Raw genomic sequence first — 25228 nt, 5'->3', positions numbered from 1 at the left:
CGTGCCCTAGTCTAATTATAATGAGATTATAAATTAAATAGACTAGGTGCCTAGGTTTGCAAGGAAGAAGTTTACTGATCATTTAGATCAAACCCGAATTAGCAAACACGAAACCCAACCCCTCTCTTACTCCCCTCTCTCACGGCTCTCTCCTCCTCCCCGGCGCACGGTGATGTCTCGTGGTGGTGGTGGTTCGTGCGGTGGTCGGTTGTCCGAAAAGGTGGTGATCGTGGTTTTCCTCAATCACTCGACCAATCTAGTATTGGTGGACGGCTCGTTCGAATCTCGTGGACTAAGTAAAGGAGCAACACTTGGGGCTCTATTCTCTCCCTGATTTGCCTGTCGAATAGCTTCGTGGAATTCACACTTCAAAGGTATGATTACGTGTCTTGTGTGTTATGCATGTGATTCTTGGGATTAGGTACTTTATTGAATATGATTCATATATGTTATTTCCGCTGCGTAGTACCTATAAACTCCTACACTTGTTAGATTCGTTACGGTATATATTTTCAAAATATCAATTTTTTATAATATTTACTTATCGGTAACTAAAAATATTAACGTTTTGATTTGTGCATTGGCAAACATGACTAAAGAAACGTGTCAACTAAAAAGAAACGGATGAAGTATATGGTTTAGTGTTGTTAGTGTTATGAATTTATTATTTTTTGCAACCCAAAGTATGCTTAATACCGCTGTTATGTGTGTGCTAGAGTCAAGTAGGAGTACGACCAAATAGCATAGCCAACAAGAAGAAACCCCAAGAGCAAGGTCAGTCAAGCCAACCAGTGAAAGAGCCATCACATAAGAAGTCTAAGGCTAATGCTAACACCAAAACTCCCTTAAGTCAGCCAGCACCAATTGGAGCACCAAGAGGAGTGGTTACCAGGTCAAAGCTTAATACTTTCAGCAAGATTAATCTCACCCAGTGATGTGAATAAAATTATGTGGAAGGCTATGAATGTCTCTAACTTTATTTCAAACTTTGAAAGGCTATGAATGCATCTGTCTTTGTTTCAAACAGTCATGTTAGGTTTATAACTTTTTGTAAGGCTATGAATGCCACTTAACAACACAAATTTTGTTGTTAGACAAGTAACATGTATCATTCACTAATATTTGAATGCAAAGTGTTTTTTGTAAAGTAAAATACTTGTCCATTATTCTAGAATACCACTTCAAACACTGCAATGTCCACAGCAAAAATCCTTAAAATAGGTTACAAACATATCCAACCCTTAAATTCATTACAAGTTAGGTGAAGATTAACCACTACACACCCCTGACTATTACAAATAGTCCACACACTGCCACTGCAACACAAATGATTAAGGTAACACAAACAACATAGTCCATGGAGGACCTATTTCCTTTGTCGACTTCTTTGTTCATTTTCTTCCTGTCACCATTTAAGGCCTTACACCTCATCTTCAGACTGTCAATTTCATTAAGCAAGCATCTCCTTTGACCACTTATATCATCAACTTCCCTTTTCAATTCATTAACTTCACCCTTCAACAGTTTCTTCTCCAACAACAAGTTGTTAATAACTTGTGTTTGCCACTATGTTCCATAAGGTTGATCAACCCATTGAAATGACTTACAGCCCCTTGAATCAGTAATTGGATAAAAAAAATTGCAAGATCTGAACTTCCTTCCTAGGTTCTCCCTAATCCATCTAGTAAGCTTTGACGTTGGTACACCACATTGGCATTTTTGGTCCTTTACCGGAGATGAGCTAATAAACGACATAACCTGCAGTGATTTCATAGAAAAATCCACATTCAATGATGTGTACACAAACTAATTCATATTCTAGACAACCAATTTTGGTTATACCTACAAAATACAAAAACCCCTAATTTTGGTTTGTTATGAACCCTAATTTTAGAATTAGGCAAATTCAAGATCATAAGCACTATTTTGTCCATTGATTCGATTTAATCAGAACAAAATTTCATGCTTAAATGTCTTAACATAATCAATTATGTGTCTAATTATTAAACAAAAGGATTTCAATTAGGGCTAGAATTTGTCATATTACGCAATTAATAATGAACATATACATACCTAAATACCAGGTTCAATCTCTTGCTCTTTGATGTACTCGTGCAATTCCCTCTTCAATTTCTTAGAATTTCGCTCAAAAACTATAAAATTTGCTATTAAATTATTTGACAAATGGAGGAAGAAGGGATAAATGTGACTATCTAAAAGGAAAGAAAAAAAAAGTGTTCGTTAGAGTGGGCCCCAGTAACAGTTCCGTTAAAAGAACTTAGATTTAGGTGGTAACTTCAATTATTTAATTTTTTAAGCTGTGTTAAAGTAAAATTTTTTTTTTTAATTATTTGTAGTGTTAAAATCAATTTTTTTTGCTTTTTATACTATTGTAGCATAAGAACTAAAATGATTAATTTCATAAAATAAGTAATAGAAAACGATTATAGAACTAATATTGGGGACTAAAAATATGATATATTATGCACTTATCACTCACAGAATTAATCATTATATGACCATGACTAATTAACGTCCAAAGATTTAAAATTTTCTCGTTCTAAACGAAAAAACCCAAAACTAGAATTAGAAAAAAAAAAAAAAAAAAAAAAAAAAAAAAAAAAAAAAACCTGGAATTTTTGGATGGATTTTGGCCTCTAAAAGCCATTTTGTAAACACTTTGTGGGTAAAGTTCGATTTAGAATGTTGTTTCCACTGCACCCAGAATTCACTACTTTTGTGTCGAAATCTGAGCATTTTAGCAAATCAAGCATAAATTCGATTTTATCCGATAAATTCGTGATCCTAATCTAATTAGGTTGCTAATCAAGATTTTTAAATCCCTTTAAATAATTTTAGTTGTAAAAATTAAATGCGCGAGGCTCGTGATACCGCAATTGGGTTTTACAGTGCTCCAAACACTGTGCAGATCGGAAACCAATCACCGCCTCTAACCACATGCATAATTTAATACAACTAAACTATACATACATTTAATAAACAAACACACAAGATAGGGAAAGAGGGGGGGGGGGGGAGAGAGAGAGAGAGAGAGGAGGGAAAAGCCATTCATATCCTTAAAGTGTGATTCCACATCGCTCGAGCAAGAACCTCGAATGGAGCGAGAACCTCACACGTGGCTCCTCCAACAAAGTCCACCCGTGCGCTGAAACTTGGTTGGTATTTACGGCTAGGCCAATACGCAACACTACTACAACAAGTTTACGTAATCTAAGGGTTTTCTCACGTTTTATGTATGCGAAGATGCCCTTTTCTATTTCAACTCTTGCAAATAATTCCCAAGGCATACTTGGGTGTTTATAGGTATGGCATCTCCTTCCTTTTGATATTCTATCAATATAGAACTTTTTACAAAGTGAGAAAAGCTAGCATTTAATTAATTCTAAATTCTGTATAAAAAAAATTAATTCATTAAATTAAATAATTAAAATAATTAGCAAACGACAAGCGGCGCAAGAACAAGGAGAGTGGGTGGAAGGAACACACATTACACTAAGTGGCAGCAGCCTTGGGCAACAAGGCTTGCTGTGTTGGCAGCCTTGTGCTCCAAGGCGGGCTACTACTAGGCCTTGCCGCAAGGCTTGGCTGCCAGCCAAAAGCAGCCTTGTGCTCCAAGGCGGGGTGCTACTAGGCCTTGCCGCAAGGCTTGGTTGCCAGCCATCCATGTTGGACGCTACAGCCAACCCATGCACAGGCCAACCTTGCGCCCTGGGCCTTGTGCTAGACGGCCTAGCAACCCTCATGACCTAGCTTGCTAGTTAGGCCTCATTCTAACGCCACCAGCCAGAACGGACAAAGCTAGCTAGCATGTTAAGCATATGTGGTGCGGTTGGTGCCTTTGGCACACATTTGCGACATAGGCCTCGCCCTACTTTTGTGGTATGCAATGGCAAAGCCTTTTACTAGGCTTTTAGGCCTAGTATGATATGTCGTTTGACTAATTTTATCGTTTAGTTAATTCCTAGAATTGACTCGACGCATAACGCTCAAAGCTTGAAATCCAATGTTTGAGTACGAAACATATTGATTGACGTATTAAAACCTTCGGCTTAATTCAATTCATCGACTTAGTTTGGTTGCACGCTTGTGTGTGACTTGTTGGAATCTGTAAAAGGATGAGATTAATATAATTAATCTTACTAATTGGACATGGTCTCTAGCCCGACTTTCCGTTCACTTGACTCATTGAGTAATTAATTCCGTAATTAATTTTAAACCCTTTATCAGAACAATACACTTGTTTGAAGAACACCATACCTTCAGTTCTTTGAGGTCTCATCTTCATGTTTCCGCTTCTTATCTTACTGAGAGTTCTCACGATTTGTCCCACATACCTTTGAGCCTTGTATGTTCTTGTGTGCCTATTCCATTGCTTCAGTTAGGGTTGACATGCACCTCTGACTGAATCAATTTGAATATGAAATTCATGGTACTTAATCCAGCCAGGAAGGCTGTTAGGACGGTCTCCAAAAGGGCAATGATAGATTCATGGTTAAACCTTCATATATAGTTTTACAAGGTCTCTGTCTTCCCTTCTGTCGCAACCATTAGATTGAAACTTGTTTTTTTGTCTTGTCGCGTGTTTGAACTGACTAACGAACATGCGTTCTAAGTTTTAGTAGCTTTGGATACTACCCTTGGGCACACATTTCTAGAACCATAGGAGGGCTTTTCCTTTCAGTGTTGTGGGAAAATATGTGCACCATGTAGCTTTGAAGCTTGTTTGTACACTAATCTGAGTGACATATGCGGCTTGATTCTCATCTGGATTAGTTGTTTCACAAAAGGCTTTATGGTGGGCATCTTAACCATGTTCACCTTTAGGGCATTCATTAGGACCTAAATGAGATGGGTCAATGGTGTCGATAGATGTGAGGGCCACCGTATCAGTAGCTCATCTTGGTCTCGATCTCCTCCTTCATCTCGAGTTTTATGGCTTATGTGGCGAGATATACGACCCCACTCTGACCTTCCCTATCTCAGTGGATCTTTTAATTTTCCTACGTTCTCCCGAAAAGAGGAAAATTGGTGATTAGGTGACCTAGGGATCCTGCTTTGCCTACAACTTCAGGCTTGATCATCATCACCATTTTCACGGACTTGGCATTGCTCTATTACCTGACACCTGCTAATGAGCCCTTGGGCATCTATCTTGCGTCGTTGTAGGTGCATCTCATTAATGATTTTCCAAGCATTCGAGTCTTTGGCCTAGTTTGCCGGTTCACCTTCCTTCCATCATAGACTTGCAATAGAGTGTTGGTCGGGCTCTATGCGGACATGTGATATGATGTTCGATTGTGAGGGGATCGACGACAATTTTTCGGATCGACTGTGAACTGAACCTAGTTGCAGCGAAGGTCTATGCCCTAAGGCTTTGCCTCCACTTCTACGGGGAACATCATGGTGATGTTCCCTCTGATAGTTTTGGGATGCTTGGCCTCCTTGATTTTTGTTGCGACCGGTTAGAGGGCCATGTTTGGTTGTTCTTCATAGATTTTGTCAATTATTTAAGGGTGTCTTGTAGAGTTGTGTTGAATTGTTCGATTAGGTTTTTGAGATATTATCTGGTCACAGTTACTGATCTCCTTGATCAATGAGTTGTTTAACTTCCATGGTGTCACCTTAATCTTCACGCGTTGGATTGCGGATTATTCAACGGCTGACAAGGTGGGCGTAACAGACCTTAAGTGCGATAATACCATGGCTTTTTGTTTGACTTATTACAACGGCAATTAATTCTACAAAAGAATTTCGATATATGATTTTTTAGGGATCCTGCTCATCTGGTCAAACCGAGTCATGCAATACAAAGAAATTCAAATGTCTTGGGGGGTATTCCTAAGAACGCCCCTCTAATTAATTGATTAGGGTTCGAATTAGAGTTTTTGACCAATTTGGGTCATATTAGGCACTATTGGGTCATGTAAGGGTTTCTTAGGATGTGTGCTATGCATGATTATGAAATATTCTTGTTCTAGGGTCTAAATGAGGGTATTTTGGTAATTTCTGTATTTTATGAACGTCGGCCCACAAGAGGGTCTGTAGACACCTAAAAATGTCTCCTAAAACCAAACCCTATTATGAACAACCTTTGTAACACCCTAGAAATTCCTTTCCTTTGAAATACTTGTTTTGCTCTTTTTAAAACACAAAAAAGGAAAATCTAAGACATTACCGCCACCGTGAAAATGGCTAAGACAATTATCAAAGACACACAGCGGAAGACTAATTTTAAAAACATGCAAAACAAGTCAACTTAAAAAGTCAACCAAACTAAAGTAAAGTCAAACCAAAGTCAACCTACAACTTGGAACCATTGTAGGCCCTTGTTAAAAATCAAACCAACTTAAAAACTTTTGCGTTAGTCCCACAAACATAATAATAAAATAATTACAGAAATAACCACATCACAAACTTATGGATTCTAAGCATGATTCGCTCTTCACTCATGCCCATCATGAATATGCTTCATCACCTGAAAAAGCTTCTCTCTACTTGTCTCCACTACTCTCCATTAAAAATGGGTCATCATAAGGCCAAAGTAAAGATAATTCCAAACAAACACACAAACACACAATCAGCAAAGCTGAGTACATAAGCGTAAATAAATCATACTAACATGCTTTTATCCTATCATCACACAACTTACCTTGTTGCACCTGTTTACAATGCAAACATACAACATGACTCTCTAAATAAATAACTAATTTATTCATTTAGCTTGATTACGCCTCGAACGGGTTTCCCCCCTAACCTGCCTCAATAAAGGGGTACTAACACGGGAGTTAACCGTGCCAGTATAAAAGAACTACTCGTAAGTGGCGAAATTCTTGCACATAATAAAAGGAATATACAGCATCCTGTACTCCCAGTAGAAGTTATAGTTAAATATAAAACCCCATAACTCCCCCCATGTGTTCATACTCAAGGAATATACATTCCAAGAGTTTTGGTGCGTAACCTCTTTCACTATACGTTGTTTTACATATTTTTAGACTTGGTGATGACTCTCAAACCATAACACAATCAATCATTATAATTATTCAAGTAATCAAACATACCAATTTAATTCTTGAATAATTAGTGACCACATAATATTTAATGTTGAACCCTTTTTAAATCTACCTCGGTGTCAAAGACACCTTAAACGCATAATGCGCCACAAATCCTACCCCTCGATGTTGAAAACAGTACACCTTAAGTGCACTAAGGCACCTAAATATAATTTATTCCTCGTGTTCAATGACACTTAAAAAGCTCCAAACTCGTGCTTATGGCATCAATAAAAATTCATGATACAATACCTTTTCAATATTCTAAACCAAATTAAACATGTAGTTTAATTAAACATGCGTGCTCTCTATCATGCCAATAATAAAAGTGTGGTTCATACCCAACATGCCAAATTAATTATTTCCAATCATCAATCCATCACATATAATCCATGCTTCATAATTTAATCACCAATATCAACCAAATAACAAATTCCAATCAAAAGCTAGCATGACACTACTTGGAATTAATTAATCAAAGCCTAGCATGTTCCTAAATCATCAAATATATGCCAAGTACGCGAATTTACCTTGAATATGATCTTAGAATTGCCACAACTATGCGAAATCACTCACTTGGTAATCTCCTACAATTCAAAATCATAAGGAGGCATTTATTTCTACTCCACACAAATTTCCAGCAATATTTTCACTCATGAAATCACTCATAAATTAATTAAAACAAGCTGGAAATTAATTTAAAACTCCTTACTTTAACCCCAATTAATGGGTAATCAAAAATCCCTTCAAGAAACTCAATTATGGCTTACTAACCAAAATTTCAGCTTTATTAAATCGGTAAAGCAAGTTGCTGCCACCGACGCGTACTGGTGGTGTGGCGGCCTGCCGGTGGGCATGGTGGTGCCGAGTAAAAGGGGAAGGGGAAAAAGAAAGAAAGAAAGAGAAAAATAATAGAGAAGGGAGAGAGAAACTTACCTTGGGTATTCTCCACTCTGGGCAAAGTTTAATTTGCCCATGTATTGAATATTTATGCCCCTTTTTTCTCTAGAAACATTCCTACTCTTTAATTCCTTTTCTATCTTTACTAATCCCTTTCCTATTCAAACTTGTTTTTGACTTTTAAAAATTTCCTTTTATAAAATATTTCCTTTAATAAAAATCACATGCCCCACAATATATTTTTAAATTATAAAATAAAGTATTTTCAAAATTTTTAAATAAATTACCATAAATAATTCATTCCGAATTATTTAAATTCTTTACAAAATACTTATTCAAAATAAAAATACGTATAAAAATACCACCGCGTCAAGTATTTAATATTTGGAGTGCTTAAATCCATATTCTATCCCATACATTTCATAAACGAACCCAATTCTTAGCCCAATTTCCTAAACCATAACTTATCTTCCAATTTTCGTTTCTACATCACAATATCGAGCTTAACTGATTTCATTGCCCCATAATTTTGATCCATTTATTATTTGGTTGTATAGGCCTTGAAATAAGCTTTTCAACAGTATATCATAAACCCAATTCCGGTTTAAAATGAAGAATATATGAGCAAAACACCAAACTCAGCCCAAAACCAACAATCTTTTCACTAAAACGGCCATATCTTAAAATATACAAAGTATTTTGACCTGATTCTAATTGGGTTGGAAAGTACACTTGATAATATTTCCAACGATATGCCTTATTCCGAATTACAGATCAAAATTAATCATAGTTTTAAAAACACGTAAAATAGGAATTCACCACGGCACGGCATATTGTACGTGACGTGTCACGGCACTCTGTACGGCATCACGGCATATTGTACCGTGACACGGCAATTTTCTAGGGTTCTGTGGTTCACCCTACATATTTTCTCTATAAATACGAGGCTGATTTCCTCGGCTTCAGGGGCACCAACAATAATTCTCTTCCTTCTCTCTCTCTTGCTTTTGCCTAAACACTAGTCACCCTATTATTCCACAATACTTCCCCTAAGCACTCCCAGGAGTTCATACTTGACCCGAAGTTCTATACTTAAACCAAAGCGTAAAAGGTAGAACCGACTGAGGGTTTGGCCCCAAATCAACTCTACTTTTATTTTATTTAATTTCAATTCAATTTATATTTTTTTTTTTTTGAAGTCACTAATAATTTATTCATGATGTCGCAATTTTAAAAAGCGAAACTTGAGTAATTAATTCACTTAATTACTCTTATTATTATTTTATATTGCTAGTATCATGATTAGGGTTATTATTTATGCATTGATTTGACTAACGTTATTATGGTTAAATTGCTTCCAATATTATTGTTTATTCTATTGTTTATTGTTGATCACCATATTGCATGTTTAAAAATTGTTTATGTAATTAAAAATCACGCCTAATAAGATAATTTGGACGGCAGATTCAGGTTCCTTTTTAATTTTGTTGTTCAATTAAAGTGATCACTATATATAAATTACATGTTGCATTAATATTCAACCAATTAAGCCTAATGTTAGTTTAGAGCAAATCAAATATTGTTTGTATGTCTTTGAGATCGCAAGAATCACTTTTCACAATAAGAATTGAGTAGAGATCAATACGAGCGAATATTACTCCATGACTCACTTCGTACCATCATCCCCGATCCTCCTTTCGTGGTTCCGAATCATATGGAGTTAGTAATCTCATGGACTATGAATGGGTTGCAACCTTTACGGGTCAATCGTTGTTGCATATCGTTGTCCCTTTATCGTGGTTGCCTTAAATAATCCGTGAACGGTTTACAAGTTCCTTAAAACTTGTTGGCGGCTCCTTACATTGCTTTGTCCTCAATCGCGTGTCCCTAATCGTATATGTCAATTCCCACTTCCTTTGAGTGCCAAGCATATTCACCACACGCTTAAATAGACGTGCTTCAAATGATGCCTACATAGTCCAAACAGCAACAAAGTTACAGGCATTAGTGCGGGTGCCATTGATCCCCGCCACATAGAGAGAGAAACTCTTTAGTAAGAAATCTTATGATTTCTTGGCTTCTCTCTCATGCATCTCCCTTGCTTCTCTTTCCTTAGATCTTGCTTTGAAATTTGTAATTTCATCCGCCTATCATTTCATGCTATTGTTGTTTTTACAAATCATCTGTTATGAAATTAAACAAGAATTTCTTGCTTGTGAATGGCTAGCCTTGACCCTTACATCTAATGATGTATATGACAATTTGTTTATGACTTTATTTTAGTATTTGCTACTAATTTTGTGTTTTGGCCATTAATGGCCAATTCTTTTTAGAATTGTTGAGAAATCTAATTTTTGACACTAATCTAATCCAAGGATTTTGATATTTTTTTTCCAATCCAAAAAAAAAAAAATAAATAAATAAAATCTGCCACAGGTTAAGACAAATCAACAACAAAAGGAACAAACGATACATATTTTCTTTGATTGTCAAGGAGAATGAAAATATGCTGTCATCAGCTAGAAAGCTCCTTTTACCAATCATAAAAACCAGGTATAATAATAAAAGAGACCTTTTTGTCTGTCATTATTATTACATCATTTTCAGTTAAGATTTTGATACACTTACTCACTTACTTTCATAGTACAATGATTCTCACGTGAGATGATACAACAATCAAAGCAATAAAAATTAGCAAGAGACAAAATATAAGATTAGAAAGAGACAGCAAGTACAATAAAAACAGGATCTAAGTCAAGTGTTTTTATGCTTTATTATTACACACAACTACAAAAATAGCCCACTTCCCAACATTATAACTGTTATTTGTCCTTTTTATTATGACATCCCCACCCTTTTATCACTACAAAAGGGCACAGGATCTTTGCTTAACTCATATTTTGTTGCATGTACTTTTCAATAAAATTAAAGAGGGAAAGGGGGCTCCAAGATGAGAAGGTTCTAACTGATTTTCAAATACTGTCCCCGCCAAAATTAAGCATGGACAATTTTTTTTAAAAGGTAGGTTTCGGTACCATATTTCGCTTCCTGTACCTTTAAAACAAAACGATGTTAGATGAAATAAGCGGGAAATAGGTCATTTTGCATCAGATGAAAAATAGAAAATTGAGCAGAGTGCAACGGTTAATCTGATTATGAAAGTACTGATACATAAATAACTTTACATAGTTTTAAGTTACCTTTGGAAGTTCTAGACAGAGCTGAGTTTATAACATCCGTACTTGTAACAAAAGACGAGGTTACTTCTGAGTTCTTCCTAGTTTCTACTAATTAAAAAGATATACATAAGACATATATACTGTCAAAAATTGACGACCGGCCTCCAAAAGGGCAGCACATTCCTTGTTTCTATGAAGTGACTCATGGGTCCATGCATTTTTCTTGAGTTGGTCTCCTAGATTGCTTTGTAAGTGCAAGGAGTCAAGGACATTGCAATGCATGTCACCCATGATTATGAGAAGGCTTGATAGGATAGAAATTATATACTGAGGGCGAATGAGCGAGTAAAAACTTGTATTAAAGTGGAAGACATTGTACCCCTTCTGGTAATTTCAGGGGTAAGGGAACTGCACTAACATATCTCTGAAGGAATGGTTTGACAGATGCCACACCAGTTGGGGAAGATTCTGAATTAGCTGCCGCTGGGTCTGGTACACGACTATGGTATCTTGCATAATGGTTAATGTGGCAAAACTTCTCCAGCTCCTGGCACTTTACCAGGATATCCACAACTGAGATACCCTTGATCAATCTGTGACAATTAAAATAGCAAATCAGAAATTTTGAAATCACAAGTCACTAAAGAACCACATTGCTGAATTAATTTTCACTCCACAAACAGATTTTTTTTTTTTTTTGGGAAAAAAAACTTAGACAGGACAAAACTGTATTGTAACCAAATCTGGTTATATCATGAATAATGAATGCCTACCAAAACTCCTAGTAGGCTAGTACTGATACACAAAGAATTTGGTCCACCACAGCAAAAACAGAAGAACTTTTCTTACCTCTCCATATGGGTTTCCAACTCTTTGGTTCGCTTAAAAAGCTCAGTAGCTTTGTCAGAAAGGCAATCAGCCATCCTACCATTTCTGTTCCTGGCAACAATGCTTAATAGTTTATGAAGTTTGAAGATACTATAGTTCAGAGAAGAGCTAAAAAAAACTAAGAATAAAAGGATATATTAACTCAACCATCCTTGAGATAGCATAGATACTGAAACTTACATGTTACCAAATTCTTGAGACATGTTACAATCAGTCCCTGTTCTATTGGCCAAACTGCAAGCATCAGATAAAGCTAACTTGGTAGTAGAGTATGTCACTATCTCATATTCCATACTAGCATCTACTGAAAGGACAGTTGATGGTGGGGGTCGGAAAAGCAGCTGGATGAGCTTTGTAGTTGAAATGAGTCTTCTCTTGGCGCGTAAAGCTGGTCGCATTTTGTCATATCTTTCATTTTCATCCACACACTCCTAAATAAGATAACACATTGAATGCATTGCTAAATTAGAAAAATGATGTCAAGATAAATGGTCAGTTTTGGAGATACAAAGTTTTATAAGGACAAACCTTCTCCATCAGTCGATTTGTAACCTCTGCCCACTCTTGATCAGCGTTACTGTGAAACAGAACAACTGATGTATTAGAGACAGAAAAATGAGATTGATACAATACCTGTTCTTCTATTGCTCCTTTAAATTTCAATCGTAAGAAATAGTAAAATGAGATGCACTATTCAAGATTGCTCAAAACTCCAAATTGTCACTTCCCTACACTAGGCAGACATGTCAGAACTACTTTTTAAATATTATCAACTAGAACTGTACCACATGGTTAGCGTATCCATCGGCAGAAAGTGTGTGTCTGAATGTGCCCACAACTATAGATTCCCAGCCAACCACATTATGAAGTTTAGTTGCAACTAATGAATGTATAGTTACAAACCTGTCCCCATTGAAAGTTCTATTCCCCTTTTTAACTTTTCAAGCTAGCCACTGTCATTTCAATAATCTAAAAGGAAATACGACTTGTAAGGACAGAGTACTAAGTGTTAGATGAGGACAATCACCTGATGTCTGGAAGCACCTGACAAGTTTTCATCACCTCCTTGTGCCAGGGAAGGCATTCATACATTGCAGTTTTACGCTTCTTTATTCTACTAACACCCAGGTTTATAGTAGCATCCAAATGATGCACAGATGATGGCAGTGATTGTTCACATGTGACCATCTGGTTAGCCTGACTTGGCAGAATACCAAGTTTTCTGCTGGCTGGAATTCTGTTAAGGTCTGTGATAGTACCACTTAACTGCACATTCTCAGATGCCTTATTGGCAGTTTGAGCGGCACACTGAGATAATATCTGCCTATTTTTCATGTATTCATTCTGCATATGATTAATTCTATCAGACAGGATAATGTTGCCATTAGAGTAACCCTGGGCAAAGACTGGCACCTTATCAGGATTTATAAATTGCAAAGCTGAAGATCCTGAAGATATCTCCTTCATGCTTCTGTTTAGCCCTGATGACAAAGAAGGAATGAAGTTGTTGCCAGATGAACATGAATCAAATCGACTGCCAGCAGTATTTTTGGCCAGTTCATGTATTTCATGCAGTGATTGCAGCCCTGAAAATTCAGGAATCCACTGCTTGTTTAGGTTATATATAACAGATAAATTATAGTCCACCTTATTCAAATAATTATCACCAATGTATTCTTGCTGGTTGAAGTTACCTGCATTATGTAATAGCTGGGATTGGCCATAGGTGGAAAGTGCTCTTAAGGTTGTCTCAGAGGGAATCTTCTGAGCAAATCCACTATTATCATAGCCCTGCTGATTTATAAAACTCCCAGCAGAAGCTGATGCATCAGCAGAGATGATGAGGTATTTGTCTGAAGATTCATGACCTTTATGGAAATCAACAGTCTGAAAATTTGATGTATTTTGCTCATCATGACTGTCTTTGCCCATCCTAGAAGGTAGACCAGCCAATGATGAAAGCTCTGGTAGATTACGAAAAGCAAAATTGGTTACATAACTAGCTATAAATAGGGTGGGGGAAGAATGTACAGTACAAGAAACCCCGCAAGCATTACCTATCATGTTCTTCTGACTTGGCACATCCCTCCATACATTAAGTGGCTTCTCGCCTGGACAGTACATACCTTGTAACTGTGTGACTGGCAAAGCTCTTGCGTTTAATGGATAACCATCTTGAGTAGTGGAAAAACCAGATGAGGATATTTGTTGATTCATCCCAGGAAATTTGCTTCGAATAGATTCAGATGTGTCAGACACTTTAAATATGTGTTTACCGTCAAGCTGGCTGTCCACATGAAGATGACCTGAAATTAAACCTCCAAGTGAGTTTCTCTTACTTTTAAGTTTGAGGATCTAATTACAGTATTTAAAAAATGTGAGACTTGCCACTGCACCTTGTGATGGAGAAGCTCCTTGCAAAGGAGAGAAAGAATTCCCCAAAGAAGACGGTGTCCACCAAGTTTGACCTTTTTTATCATTTCCCAAACTAGCAAGCCTTGAATCCCCTGGTACAGAGCTTTGAAAAGAAAATCTTTCTGGATTGGCAGCCCCATGAGAAACTGAAATTTTTGGCTCAGATGTATTTTGACTGTACACATTTTAGCCAGTTATAATATGCTCAAAAAAATATGTGCTAGGTGAAATAGACAAGTCTTCACAAAAAAAACCAACACCAAAATAAATGTTAGCTAAATAAGTACCTGTACATTGTACAATTTAGAATAAAAAATTCAAATTTTTAAGATAAAAATATTATTAACTAATTGATTTTGCAACAAATTACACAACTCGCTTAAAAGAGGGTTTTTGGGAAAGAAAAAAGTCATTAATGTGTTTTTGGTTAATTGATATTCACGCTTTTATTCATTTTTTAAAGAACTATTTACCCAATCTTTGAATTTGGAAAGTAAAAAAATAGGAAAGAAAAAAAAATGATGTCATAAGCAATTTTGGCAGGAAAAACCATATGCAAAGATGATGTAAGCAGTTTTACTTTAGATATAGGAATAGACAAGGCTTTGCACATAAAAGAACAACAAAAAGTTAAAGCATAACCATTTGCATAGATTAGCTACACTTAGACAATAAGGATCAGTAAATGCAGTGGGGAAAATGAACTGCAAATGCATTATATAGAACAGCTCTAATAGGATAGTTAATAAAAACACTGGACAAATTCAGCTTCAACCAAACTTCAATAACAGTAGTTGCCATGTAATTTAGAGGGTAGTATCAATAACTGACCTGTCAAATGAAGCAGATATGTCAGATGCTGGACTGCCTTTTGAAAATGCATCACCTGACAAATTTGGCTTCCCCTGAAATGATGTTCAATGCCCATAAGGAATATAAATTAGCCATAACATGCACTTAAGGGATAAGTGCTCTCATCTAAGATCAGGTAATGGATTACCTTCATTGTATCATCAGTATCTGTGCGAAAAACATCATTGGACTTTAAGGGGCTGAAACACTCTTGCTGACTGTTAGCTCCAGGTGAGGATACACATATGACCTACACATAGCATTTAGGGCTGGTAAATCTTACAGTTCATCATTAATTACAAACTTCACCTGTACACGAACAAGAAGTTCCCCTCAATAAAGAATGCCATCCAACCTGGTTTTGAGACTTGTGGCTGCTCCTTGCAGAAGATTCAGAATCTTCTGCATTTAAGCATCCAAGATCTGCTTGAGCTACGTAAGCTTGAGAAACTTTTGAATTGTAGCTGTCACTTGAATTTTCTCTTCTGTAATGGTTCTGATTTCCATATATCTCAGCTGCTTTTTTATAAAGTGCATTAACAGCCATGGGGTTACTACTTGACTGGTGGTCAAGTCCCATGTTTATGTAGTCTTTCTGATCAGTATCATTGTTGACAGGCACGTAACTATGACTATGAAAATCATTCCTCATCATTCCTGACATTGAAAGAGCAGAAGTCCTACTCCCCTGAGAAAGATCTGCATTCTTGCAGAAAGTCTTTGTTACATCAGCAGGCCAGTGATTTTAGCACTAGAAGATGATAAATGGCTGTGCATTACCTTTAGAATTCTTGTCGTTCATGACAGTCCAATAATTTACAGGGTGTTCTGCTGGAACAGACCTGTCTATAAGCTGTTGACAGTCGACAACCAAAAAAGATGCTCAGATCGTTGTTTATTACATATTCATGAGGACCAAAAAGGAAAAAAAAAAAAATCAAGTATGACCTAGCCTCATCAAAAACAGGGAATACAGAGCTTACCGCTGAATCAACAGATGACAGGGGAGCTCTCAGATTATTTGAAGAGCTCTTCAATTCACTATCTATCCATCTACCATGCTGCTGATCATTTGACGTGAGATTTGTAGGTTGTTTCCTAATGCATGAATCAGAATTCTGGAAACTTAAACCACTCAACTCTTCTTGGATACCAGTGTCACTGCTAGAAGCCTCGGCAACAGCAGACTGCATAAGAGCACTCCAGCTTCCACTATGAATAGAAGAATATGAATCCATGTAGTTTTTATGACTCGAAGTATCCATAAGGTCTGTAGAATCTATGGCAGCAAGCTTGCTGAAAGAAGTGTCCCAACCGTCGTCTTCTGTATCAAACAAGATCTTCTCTTCTAGAGGATCCAATGTAGCTGTACCTAGAGAATCATTATTTTGTTTGGTTTGTTCATGCAGGAATCTAGAATTATTAAGTTGTCCGTCTGCTCTGTCGTATGCTTTCGGTGAGGCATTTGCCTTCACCGGCGGGAAATTTTTCAAAGACATTCCACTACTTATCATTTGAGCAGACGTTTGACCAGCTAAACCTTTTTCCTGCACCCCTTGCCTTAGCATAAAAGACCCATCTATGGAATGACCTGGACCTGGAGGAGCAGAAGGCTTATCACCCACGAATGGATTAGTAAATGCTGACGACGGTGAGACGAGCTTGTCGTTTGAATTAACAGACAACGTATAGACAGAGCTATAAGGTACTCCTTGTAGAGAAGAGTAATGTCCCAAATTGCCTTGCCCACTGGATATAGGTGTTCCGTAATAAGAACTATCAGGCTGTAGCAAAGCAGAACTCATCATTAATCCTTCACCAAGGGAATATGCAGAACCTCGGTTTATTCCTTGCATGGATGAAGACCCATTGTGATGCATCCAGTTCAGATTACTGGAGGCAACCATATTTGATGCATTAAAAGCTGCTCCACTAGGGATTTGACCACCTGCAGTATGTTTAGCATACAGAGGCATATTCAAAGAACTTGATGGCTTTCCATCACCCAACTGTCCAAGTTGCTGCTGCTTCTGAAGTTCTTGTAATCTTGCAAGCATAAGCTGCTGCTGTAGCAGTTGCAAGTCACTGAGTCCAAATTGCTGTTGTGATCCAGGATATGACATGCTGATCGTAGTTTTTATTGTATGTTTCAACCCCCCACCAAGTCAAAAGCTATGATGACAGCATATCGTTTTCAGCAGTAATATTTTCTGTCTGAATTCTGACCACTGCTTTTTCTATCATCCCTCGTGGCTATCAACTAATATAGTATAAATCCAGACAAAATCCTCTTAGCTCCATTCCATGTTTCTGTGGTTCACATATCTTCCCCAAGAATCATCTAGCTCATAGTCACCCAAAGTTTAGATTAATTGCAACAATCCCTTACTAATTATCTGCAATGCAGGACACATAATGTCAACTTTACCAGCAGAAGATACAGCCACAACGAGCTTGAAGAGCTTATATTCTAAAATGTACTGAAAAGAGTGAAAATATACAACATCAATGTCATTCCAACGCCTCCAATGAGGATCTCGGGTAAGGGTGGGTCAACTTTAGACAGCCTTACACCAAGAGAGGTGCTTTTGGCAATTGACTCTTGATTCACTACACAGTGATCACAGCTTAGTCCTAATAAATAAAAGAGCTGAAAGTGAATTGACCACTTACATATAGTTTTTTACAATCTAAAAGCAGAATAATTGTGCATATTCGACTCCATTGGTTATGAAAAGATTCTTAACATGCATTGACAACATCTTTGTATGAAATTATATATAGTAGATAATGGAAGCCTAAATAGTGCAACCAGACGCGTTAATACAACTCAAAGAACACAGAAACTTAAAGGGCATTCAAGAGTGGTATTCAATAAGTATATGTCTCACAAAATAACCCAGATCTCACTAAACTCGAGTTTACCAAACTCGAAATCTACACAGTATAACACTTAACAAGCAAAAAAGCTAAAACATACCTCGGAACACAGCTCGACTACTGAAGTAAGTAAGCTATAATCTCAACATCAACAAGGATATCATTGCATGCTTTACAAAACATCAAGTGAAAATATCAATTACAAGCTAGTTCAGACACAATAAATCAACTAATTAAACACCCATAATAGTAATTTAAAATCATATAAAGTAACACATTTAATTGCAATCATGTCAACTCAAAAACCCTCAATAATTACCCAAAAAACACACAAATTTCTTCAATTATTACATCAAATACAAAACCCCATCACATAAAATCTAGGAAAACTAACAAAAAACAGTAAAAAAAAATTAAATAATAAATAAAACAAAATCAGCTCAAAACAATCAAACCCAAGTCATTTAGGGTTGTTGGAAAAGAGAGAAACTTACATAATTATTAAGCTAGTGTTTGTTCAACATTAATCTATGATTTTGCAGAAAAATGGGGTGTAGAAAATTGAGGGTTTGAAAGAAGGGAGTGAGTGAAGTGAGTGAGTTGAGAGAGGTGGAAGAACGAGTTGACTCAGGGAGTCAGCAAGAAATGGTACAGTGTTCTTGCTCTTCCTTTCTCACTTTTTTGTTATGCAATCACTTTTCTAATTTCTTTTTCTTTTTTTTTTTTTTATTCTGTTGGTTGTGTCACTCGCTTTAATGCAGTGGGTACCAACAAGAAGGAAGAAAAGTAGGAATTTTAAGAGAGAGAAATAAAGTGATTTTCAGACATTAAAGAACTTTTAAAAAAAAGGGTAAAATTTCTTTTGTCTTGTAAAAGTTTGTGATAATATTTTATAAATAGTGTTTGGATAATAAGATATTTTAAGTTGTTTATTTATTTATCGTGAACTGGGATGTTAATGGTTCAGGATCCTATCTAGACATTATGGGTACGAGTAGGGTGTGGATATATATAGATAATATCGGGTAGGGTATGTTGGTAAAATACATGTCGATTCCAATGACAAAATAGAGAAGATGAAAGGGAAAAATACTTGATTGAAGATCTCAAACTCACAGTCGCGCCATGGAACATAATCCACTGCCTTAGAAGCGAAGTACGTCACCACCGGTACAGGTTTCCTGATGACGCATGCCCCCAAGTTTAACACAACTCTCCTTCGTAATTCGTGTACCCGAACCCGAAGCGTGGAATTACTCAAGAACTGTTCAGATTTCACAGGGTAGGTTTGTGTTTATGTGATTTGGGTATTTCAATAATGAAATTAACGTATGAATAAATAATGGCCAAGGAGTTGTATTTATAGGTGTAATAAGGAAAAAGAAATAATCACAAACCTCAGGCAAGCTACTCGCAAGGCCCAATACTCGGCTGGGCTGGCGAGCTATCGCTCAGCCTTGTCGTGGGCATTTTGAGCTGCGAGCTACAGTTCCCTCGCTGGAGACCTATCACTCGGAGCTGCAGCGAGCTATAGCTCACTCGCAGGAGAATTATCGCTTAGAGCTCTAGCAAGGATCTGCCAACAGCGAGCTATAGCTCGCACATAGGCGAGCTCTCGCTCACATCTGCTGAAGGCCATTGCAAGCATCCGAGCTCTAGCTCCATTGCTAGCTCAATCTCGCGCAGCTCACTAACTTACTTGCTACACCACTCCTTCATTAACTCCTTGCACACTCACTTGGTAAATCTCTGATTTGCATTACTAGAATTGTAAAAACTCCATCATGAGCAAAAAATACCCCATCTTCTAAGTTGTCACATGTGCATGCGTTTTAAATACACACCCTTGATTTACAATTAATCATGCTAGGAAGCTTAAGCAACCATACTGCAAAACAGACAAACTTAGAACAAACCAGGTGAGTCATAAAAGTGGGTCAGCACCAAACTTACAGAATAAATCCTGATGTCATAATATCTTACCTTCAGCTCATTTCCAATCAACCACCTTTCAACTCACCTTGAAAGATACATACAACAGATGAATTTCTAATAGCAAGGCAAGATATACTCTTCTCAAACATATCAGACTCAAAGGAGCGCACACTCGCATTAACATGCTTCTTTCCACAACTAGTTAATCAAGGTTTATCCATATGGTTCAGGATTTTTCATCCACCACTACTTGAATACATACCACATAACAAACCTCTGCATACACCTTTCGATCAAGAGAGTCAACCCAAGATGATACACAACTAGTTCAAGCATTAATCCAATACACCTTAGATGATGAACTCATCAACTTTACTGGCAGAATAAAGCTTAGGAAGCAAGAACAAATTCTATGAATGAGCAAAACTAACATGTCATGTCATAGGAAAACATGTACTTGAGACATTTCACAGGATTTAACATATGAAGCTCGTACATGATAAATGATAAGTCTATTATATATATATATATATATATATATATATATATATATATATATATATATATATATATATATATATATATATATATATATATATATATATATATATATATATATATATTTATTCCCCGTCCCATGGTCATATTTGTGCTAATTTGAGCTCTACGGAGCTATTTTTATTACTAATATACGTTTTCTAGTGTTTTTGTAGCGTTGGTATTATTTTGTAGGAATTTGCAGATTTATGACAATTCCCGAGCTTATTAAACCACTACGAAGATATTGGAGTTTGAACGTTATTTATGACCGTATTTTTGAAGCGCAGGACCAAGTTAAAGGAATTTGGTTGGGTGATTAAGGACTCAATTAAGTGAGTAAGCTACGAAAGTCCAATCAACTAGCATGGATCAAGTAGTGAGTAGAAGTATTTTGGACCTGAACCTTAAGAAGCCCAATTCAAGGGAAAGACCCAATCTCCTAAAGCTGCTAGTCGTGAAAACTGAAGACCGACCTGGCCCGATCTCGTATCAGTGTTAGTATGCCGCAAGTCAAATTGGGCCGGTTGTTTGGGTTTTGTTTGTCGACTTACTCGGTTTACCTTATTTAGAGGAGTGGTAATTTGAGTTTTAGTGGGATTAGGGGTTAGAAGTTGACTCCTTATAAAAGGAGGCAATAGTAGTACGTAGAAGTTAGACAAGTTTTATTAGTTTAGATTTAAGTTTGTTAATTCCTTTTCTTAGTTTAACTTTTATGTAGTTTAGTTTTAGTTTTGTTATGTTTTCTTTCCGACTTTTCTTTGTTCACTTCAAGATTTATTATTTTGTTTTCTTATTAATTTAATACTATTATTCTCTACTCTTAATTCTTGCTTTTAATCATGCTTTCTTTAATTGTTTTGATTAGTTTAGTTTTAATTATGCACGAGTAGTTTATTTCTAGGGTTCTTGGAGATCCATAAATAATATGAAGGGATGATTTATTATTATTGATTGTTAATGTTGTTAATTAATTTCCTATTGATTGATTTAATGCTCTGCAACTAGATTAGCGCTGGTTTAATTGTATGAGTTTAGCAATATTGATTCGAGATTCGAGAGATGAGAATTAATATTTAGGCTTAGTTTCAATAGGCAGTTTAATTTATAAATGGTTGAGATGAGATTTAATACCGGTAAATTAACTCTGTGATTGTAATACGTAGCGAAAGCCCTTTATGATCTGATTAATTGATACATTGATGATTGATTATTATGTTTTACCCTGGAATATTATTTATTGGTGAACCTATGCTCTAGGTCTTTAATTCACTGTTTTTCCTCCTACTTTTATTTCTCCCTACTCATATTCTTCGTAGTATAGTCCCTTAAACAACAACTCTTGGTTACCCTGATAATTTAGATTATAATAATTAATTAGGAATAGAAAGACTTGTTTCCCTGTGGATTCGACCCTACTTCCCTATCTGCATTAGTTAGAGGACTTAGGTAATTCTTTTGATTTGGGGATACGACTTTACCCTGTCAATAAACGTAGCAGATATTCAGCATACATATCACCCACAGTCCCACAAGCCTTCATGCTTTACGTGAAACATATATAGAAGTCAATTCTTCGTTATTGGAAACCCCCACATCACATATACCACATGAAAATAATCATGACTCGGGTAACAAAAATAGGGAATATCAACCAAATTCTTAGGTGAACTACTTGCTACACATATAAACAACTGAAACATATCTGCAACCCCCACAATACTAATATTCACAGAATATTAATAGATTTTAAAGACATATGGAATGTTAATTCCCATCCTTATCTCATGTGGGGCACTTACACTTCAAACTTGCACGGCCATTCTAGCTTTGTTAAGTCAAGCTTTTTTTATTCTGCTAATAAGCACGAAAATCAACCCGGTCTCATCTAGACCATCAACAAGAAAAATAATTGCTACACCTCTAGCCAATTAAATACATTTCAAGTTCGTGAACTAAGCTAGTTAAGATCACAAGAATTAAGAATAATAGTTCTAAATCCCTTTTAATCTAAAAAGGGACAATTACATGCTTATCACATACCCCGTGCTTAACAAAACATTGTCCATGATTTGGAAAAATAACAATAAAAACACTATCATAAGATAGAACACATATCATCCCTAATCTACTAGGACAAATCATAGCCTTGTCGTGGGCATTTTGAGCTGCGAGCTATAGCTCCCTCGCTGGAGAGCTATCGCTCGGAGCTGTAGCGAGCTATAGCTCACTCGCAGGAGAACTATCGCTCGGAGCTCTAGCAAGGCTCTACCAACAGCGAGCTATAGCTCGCACATAGTCGAGCTCTCCCTCGCATCTGCTGAAGGCCATTGCAAGCATCCGAGCTCTAGCTCCATTGCTAGCTCGGTCTCGCGCAGCTCACTAACTTGCTTGCTACACCACTCCATCATTAACTCTTTGCACACTCACTTGGTAAATCTTAGATTTGCATTACTAGAATTGTAAAAACTCCAACAAGGTAAGGGTCCGGGTTCAGTGTATTCAGACCCAAACCCTACTTGCGAACCCGTGAAACTCATACCCTATTCAGACCCGTACTTAGACCCGCACACTTATTAACTTAAAAAATAGTTGTAAAACCTAGCTAATAGTTGTAAAAATAGTCATGGATGCGTTTATAAAAATGTTCATGTGCCACGTAGATCCTTTTAAATTACTCCACGTCACTGCACAAATACTACATGACGCTACATCACCTACCCAACATCTCATTATGCCACATTATCACTTAATTAACCTTAATCGTTACGCCACATCACCCAAGCAACCCACATTACATCATATAAAACTAATGAGTAGCCTGGGTGTTGCCTTAGGTTGCTACTTTTGTAATCGTGTAATTGGGATATTTTTTTTAAGGATTTGAAATTTGAAATCGACATTATTGAATGTATTTTTTTAATAATTAAATAGTGAGTAGCCCGGGCGTTGTCCCAGGTTGTTACCGTTATAGACATGTAATCGATAATTTTTTAAAAGACTTTTCTAAGCTGAAATTATCATCGTCAAACCAAAATTGAATTATTCTTTAAGAATTTTTTTTAAAAAATTATTCCTTGTGGGGAATATGTAATTGAATATAACGCCTAATAAGATAATTTGGACAACCGGTTTAGGTTCCTTTTTAATCTTGTTATCTAATTAAGTGATCACCAACATTTTAGAATAATGTGTTGCATTAATATTAAACCAATTTAGCTTAATAATAGTTTGGAGCAAATTGAATATTTTGTTTGTATGCCTTTGAGATCGCAGGAATACTTTTCACAATAAGAATCGAGTAGAGGCCAATACGGGCGAATGTGACGCCATGACTCACTTCGTACCATCATCCCCGATCCTCCTTTCACATATGGAGTTAGTAATCTCATGGATTATGAATGGGGTGTAACCTTCACGGATCAATCGTTGTTGCCTTTGTTGTCCCTTAATCGTGGTTGCCTTAAATGATCCGTGAACGGTTTACAAGTTCCTTAAAAACTTGTTGGCGGCTCCCTAATTTCCTTGTCCCTAATCGTGTCCCTAATCGTATATGTCAATTTCCACTTCCTATGAGTGCCAAGCATATTCACTACATGCTTAACGTAGGCGCACTTCGAACGACGCCTACAAGGGGCAAAAGGCTAGTGTCAAGAGTAAGGGCAAGCAAGTTGCCAAGGTTCCTGAAAAGCCTAAAGCGACTCTAAAACCCAAGGCTACAAGTGAAAGTGAATGCTTTTACTGCAAGAATAAGGGGCATTGGAAGCGCAATTGCCAGAACTACCTTGACTTCCTCAAGAAGAATGGAGCATCAACCTCAAGTATTATGTTATAAACATTTTAACTTTCACTTAGGTATGTGATACCAAGTTGTAGTGCTTAACATTATAAAAGTTGCGCAGGAACTGCAAACAAGTGAGGCTAGCAGAGATGGAGCTTGAAGGTGCACTAGGAGTATTTGAGTGACCAAAAATAGCTTCATAGTTTTATTTTATGATCAGTTTATCATGATTTTAGAACAATTTCTAGTTTTTTTATGAGACAATTTTTTCAGTTTTGTTTGAATACTGATTTGGTTTACTTGGCTTGGACAAGTGTTGATCCATGACCAAGGTAATAAATTGTTTTCATTTTGTTATTAGATATGAGTTATTTTGTTTTATGACATTGATATAAGTAAATCACAAAAGTAATATTAGATGATTCAAAGTAAACTTACTTATAACAAAGTAAGGTTAGGTCACATAAACCTTTTGCGCATCCAAAATTATGGACGGGCTCTTATTCTTATATGATTATGAATCACTTGAGAATTAAAAGTCATGCTTGATAAGGTAAGATGACCAAGTCGCCTTTTAGTTGAAAGGGTAAAAGAGCTAAAATGACCTTTTGGAACACAAACATATGATGTGTGTGTACCATAAGTTCAAGAATTAGCAAGATATTTAACTATTTTATTACTTTTATTAACGATTTAAGTAAATATATCGATAATTACTTAATGAAATAAAGGCTTGAATTATTGAAATGTTCAAAATTCCAAAATGAAACGTAAAATCAAGTTTGAGA

General features: G+C 36.5%; 2 protein-coding genes across 4 annotated transcripts in view; one reads left to right on the top strand and one right to left on the bottom strand.

The window, feature by feature from the left end:
* Positions 1–25228, top strand: part of LOC145595299 (uncharacterized) — a 63434-nt gene that overhangs the window by 29232 nt on the left and 8974 nt on the right. The gene's annotated exons all lie outside the window — the stretch shown is intronic.
* Positions 11093–18915, bottom strand: LOC145595297 (uncharacterized). Of its 3 annotated transcripts, XM_081651683.1 has the most exons (15): positions 18682–18915; positions 16291–17703; positions 16088–16160; positions 15663–16006; positions 15456–15557; positions 15287–15360; positions 14437–14630; positions 14098–14346; positions 13735–14004; positions 13454–13626; positions 13068–13384; positions 12569–12617; positions 12221–12471; positions 12002–12091; positions 11093–11745 (listed from the first exon to the last, which is right to left on the bottom strand). In XM_081651683.1, the coding sequence occupies exons 2-15, from the start codon at positions 17428–17430 to the stop codon at positions 11511–11513; spliced, it is 3561 nt and encodes a 1186-aa protein (XP_081507809.1). In that variant the 5' UTR covers positions 17431–17703; positions 18682–18915; the 3' UTR covers positions 11093–11510. The 3 variants fall into 3 exon arrangements, with proteins under 3 accessions (XP_081507809.1, XP_081507807.1, XP_081507808.1); XM_081651681.1 differs by having other exon boundaries at positions 13068–13626; XM_081651682.1 differs by having other exon boundaries at positions 12002–12085; positions 13068–13626.

This window comes from Chenopodium album, chromosome 19 (genome assembly GCF_948465745.1).
Source record: "Chenopodium album chromosome 19, dcCheAlbu1.1, whole genome shotgun sequence".
Lineage (NCBI taxonomy): Eukaryota > Viridiplantae > Streptophyta > Magnoliopsida > Caryophyllales > Amaranthaceae > Chenopodium > Chenopodium album.
Note: the sequence above shows the minus strand (reverse complement) of the source record. Positions and strands in the feature narration are given on the sequence as shown.

Bases quoted from the DNA above. Each gene is read 5' to 3' on its own strand.
- LOC145595297 (XM_081651681.1), bottom strand. From the start codon at position 17,430: ATGTCATATCCTGGATCACAACAGCAATTTGGACTCAGTGACTTGCAA. The intron at 14,005-14,097 runs GTAATGCTTGCG...GTAATCTACCAG, and splicing joins AAGTCAGAAGAACATGATAG to AGCTTTCATCATTGGCTGGT. The intron at 12,092-12,220 runs GTAAGTTTCAGT...CATTGTTGCCAG, and splicing joins TCTCAAGAATTTGGTAACAT to GAACAGAAATGGTAGGATGG.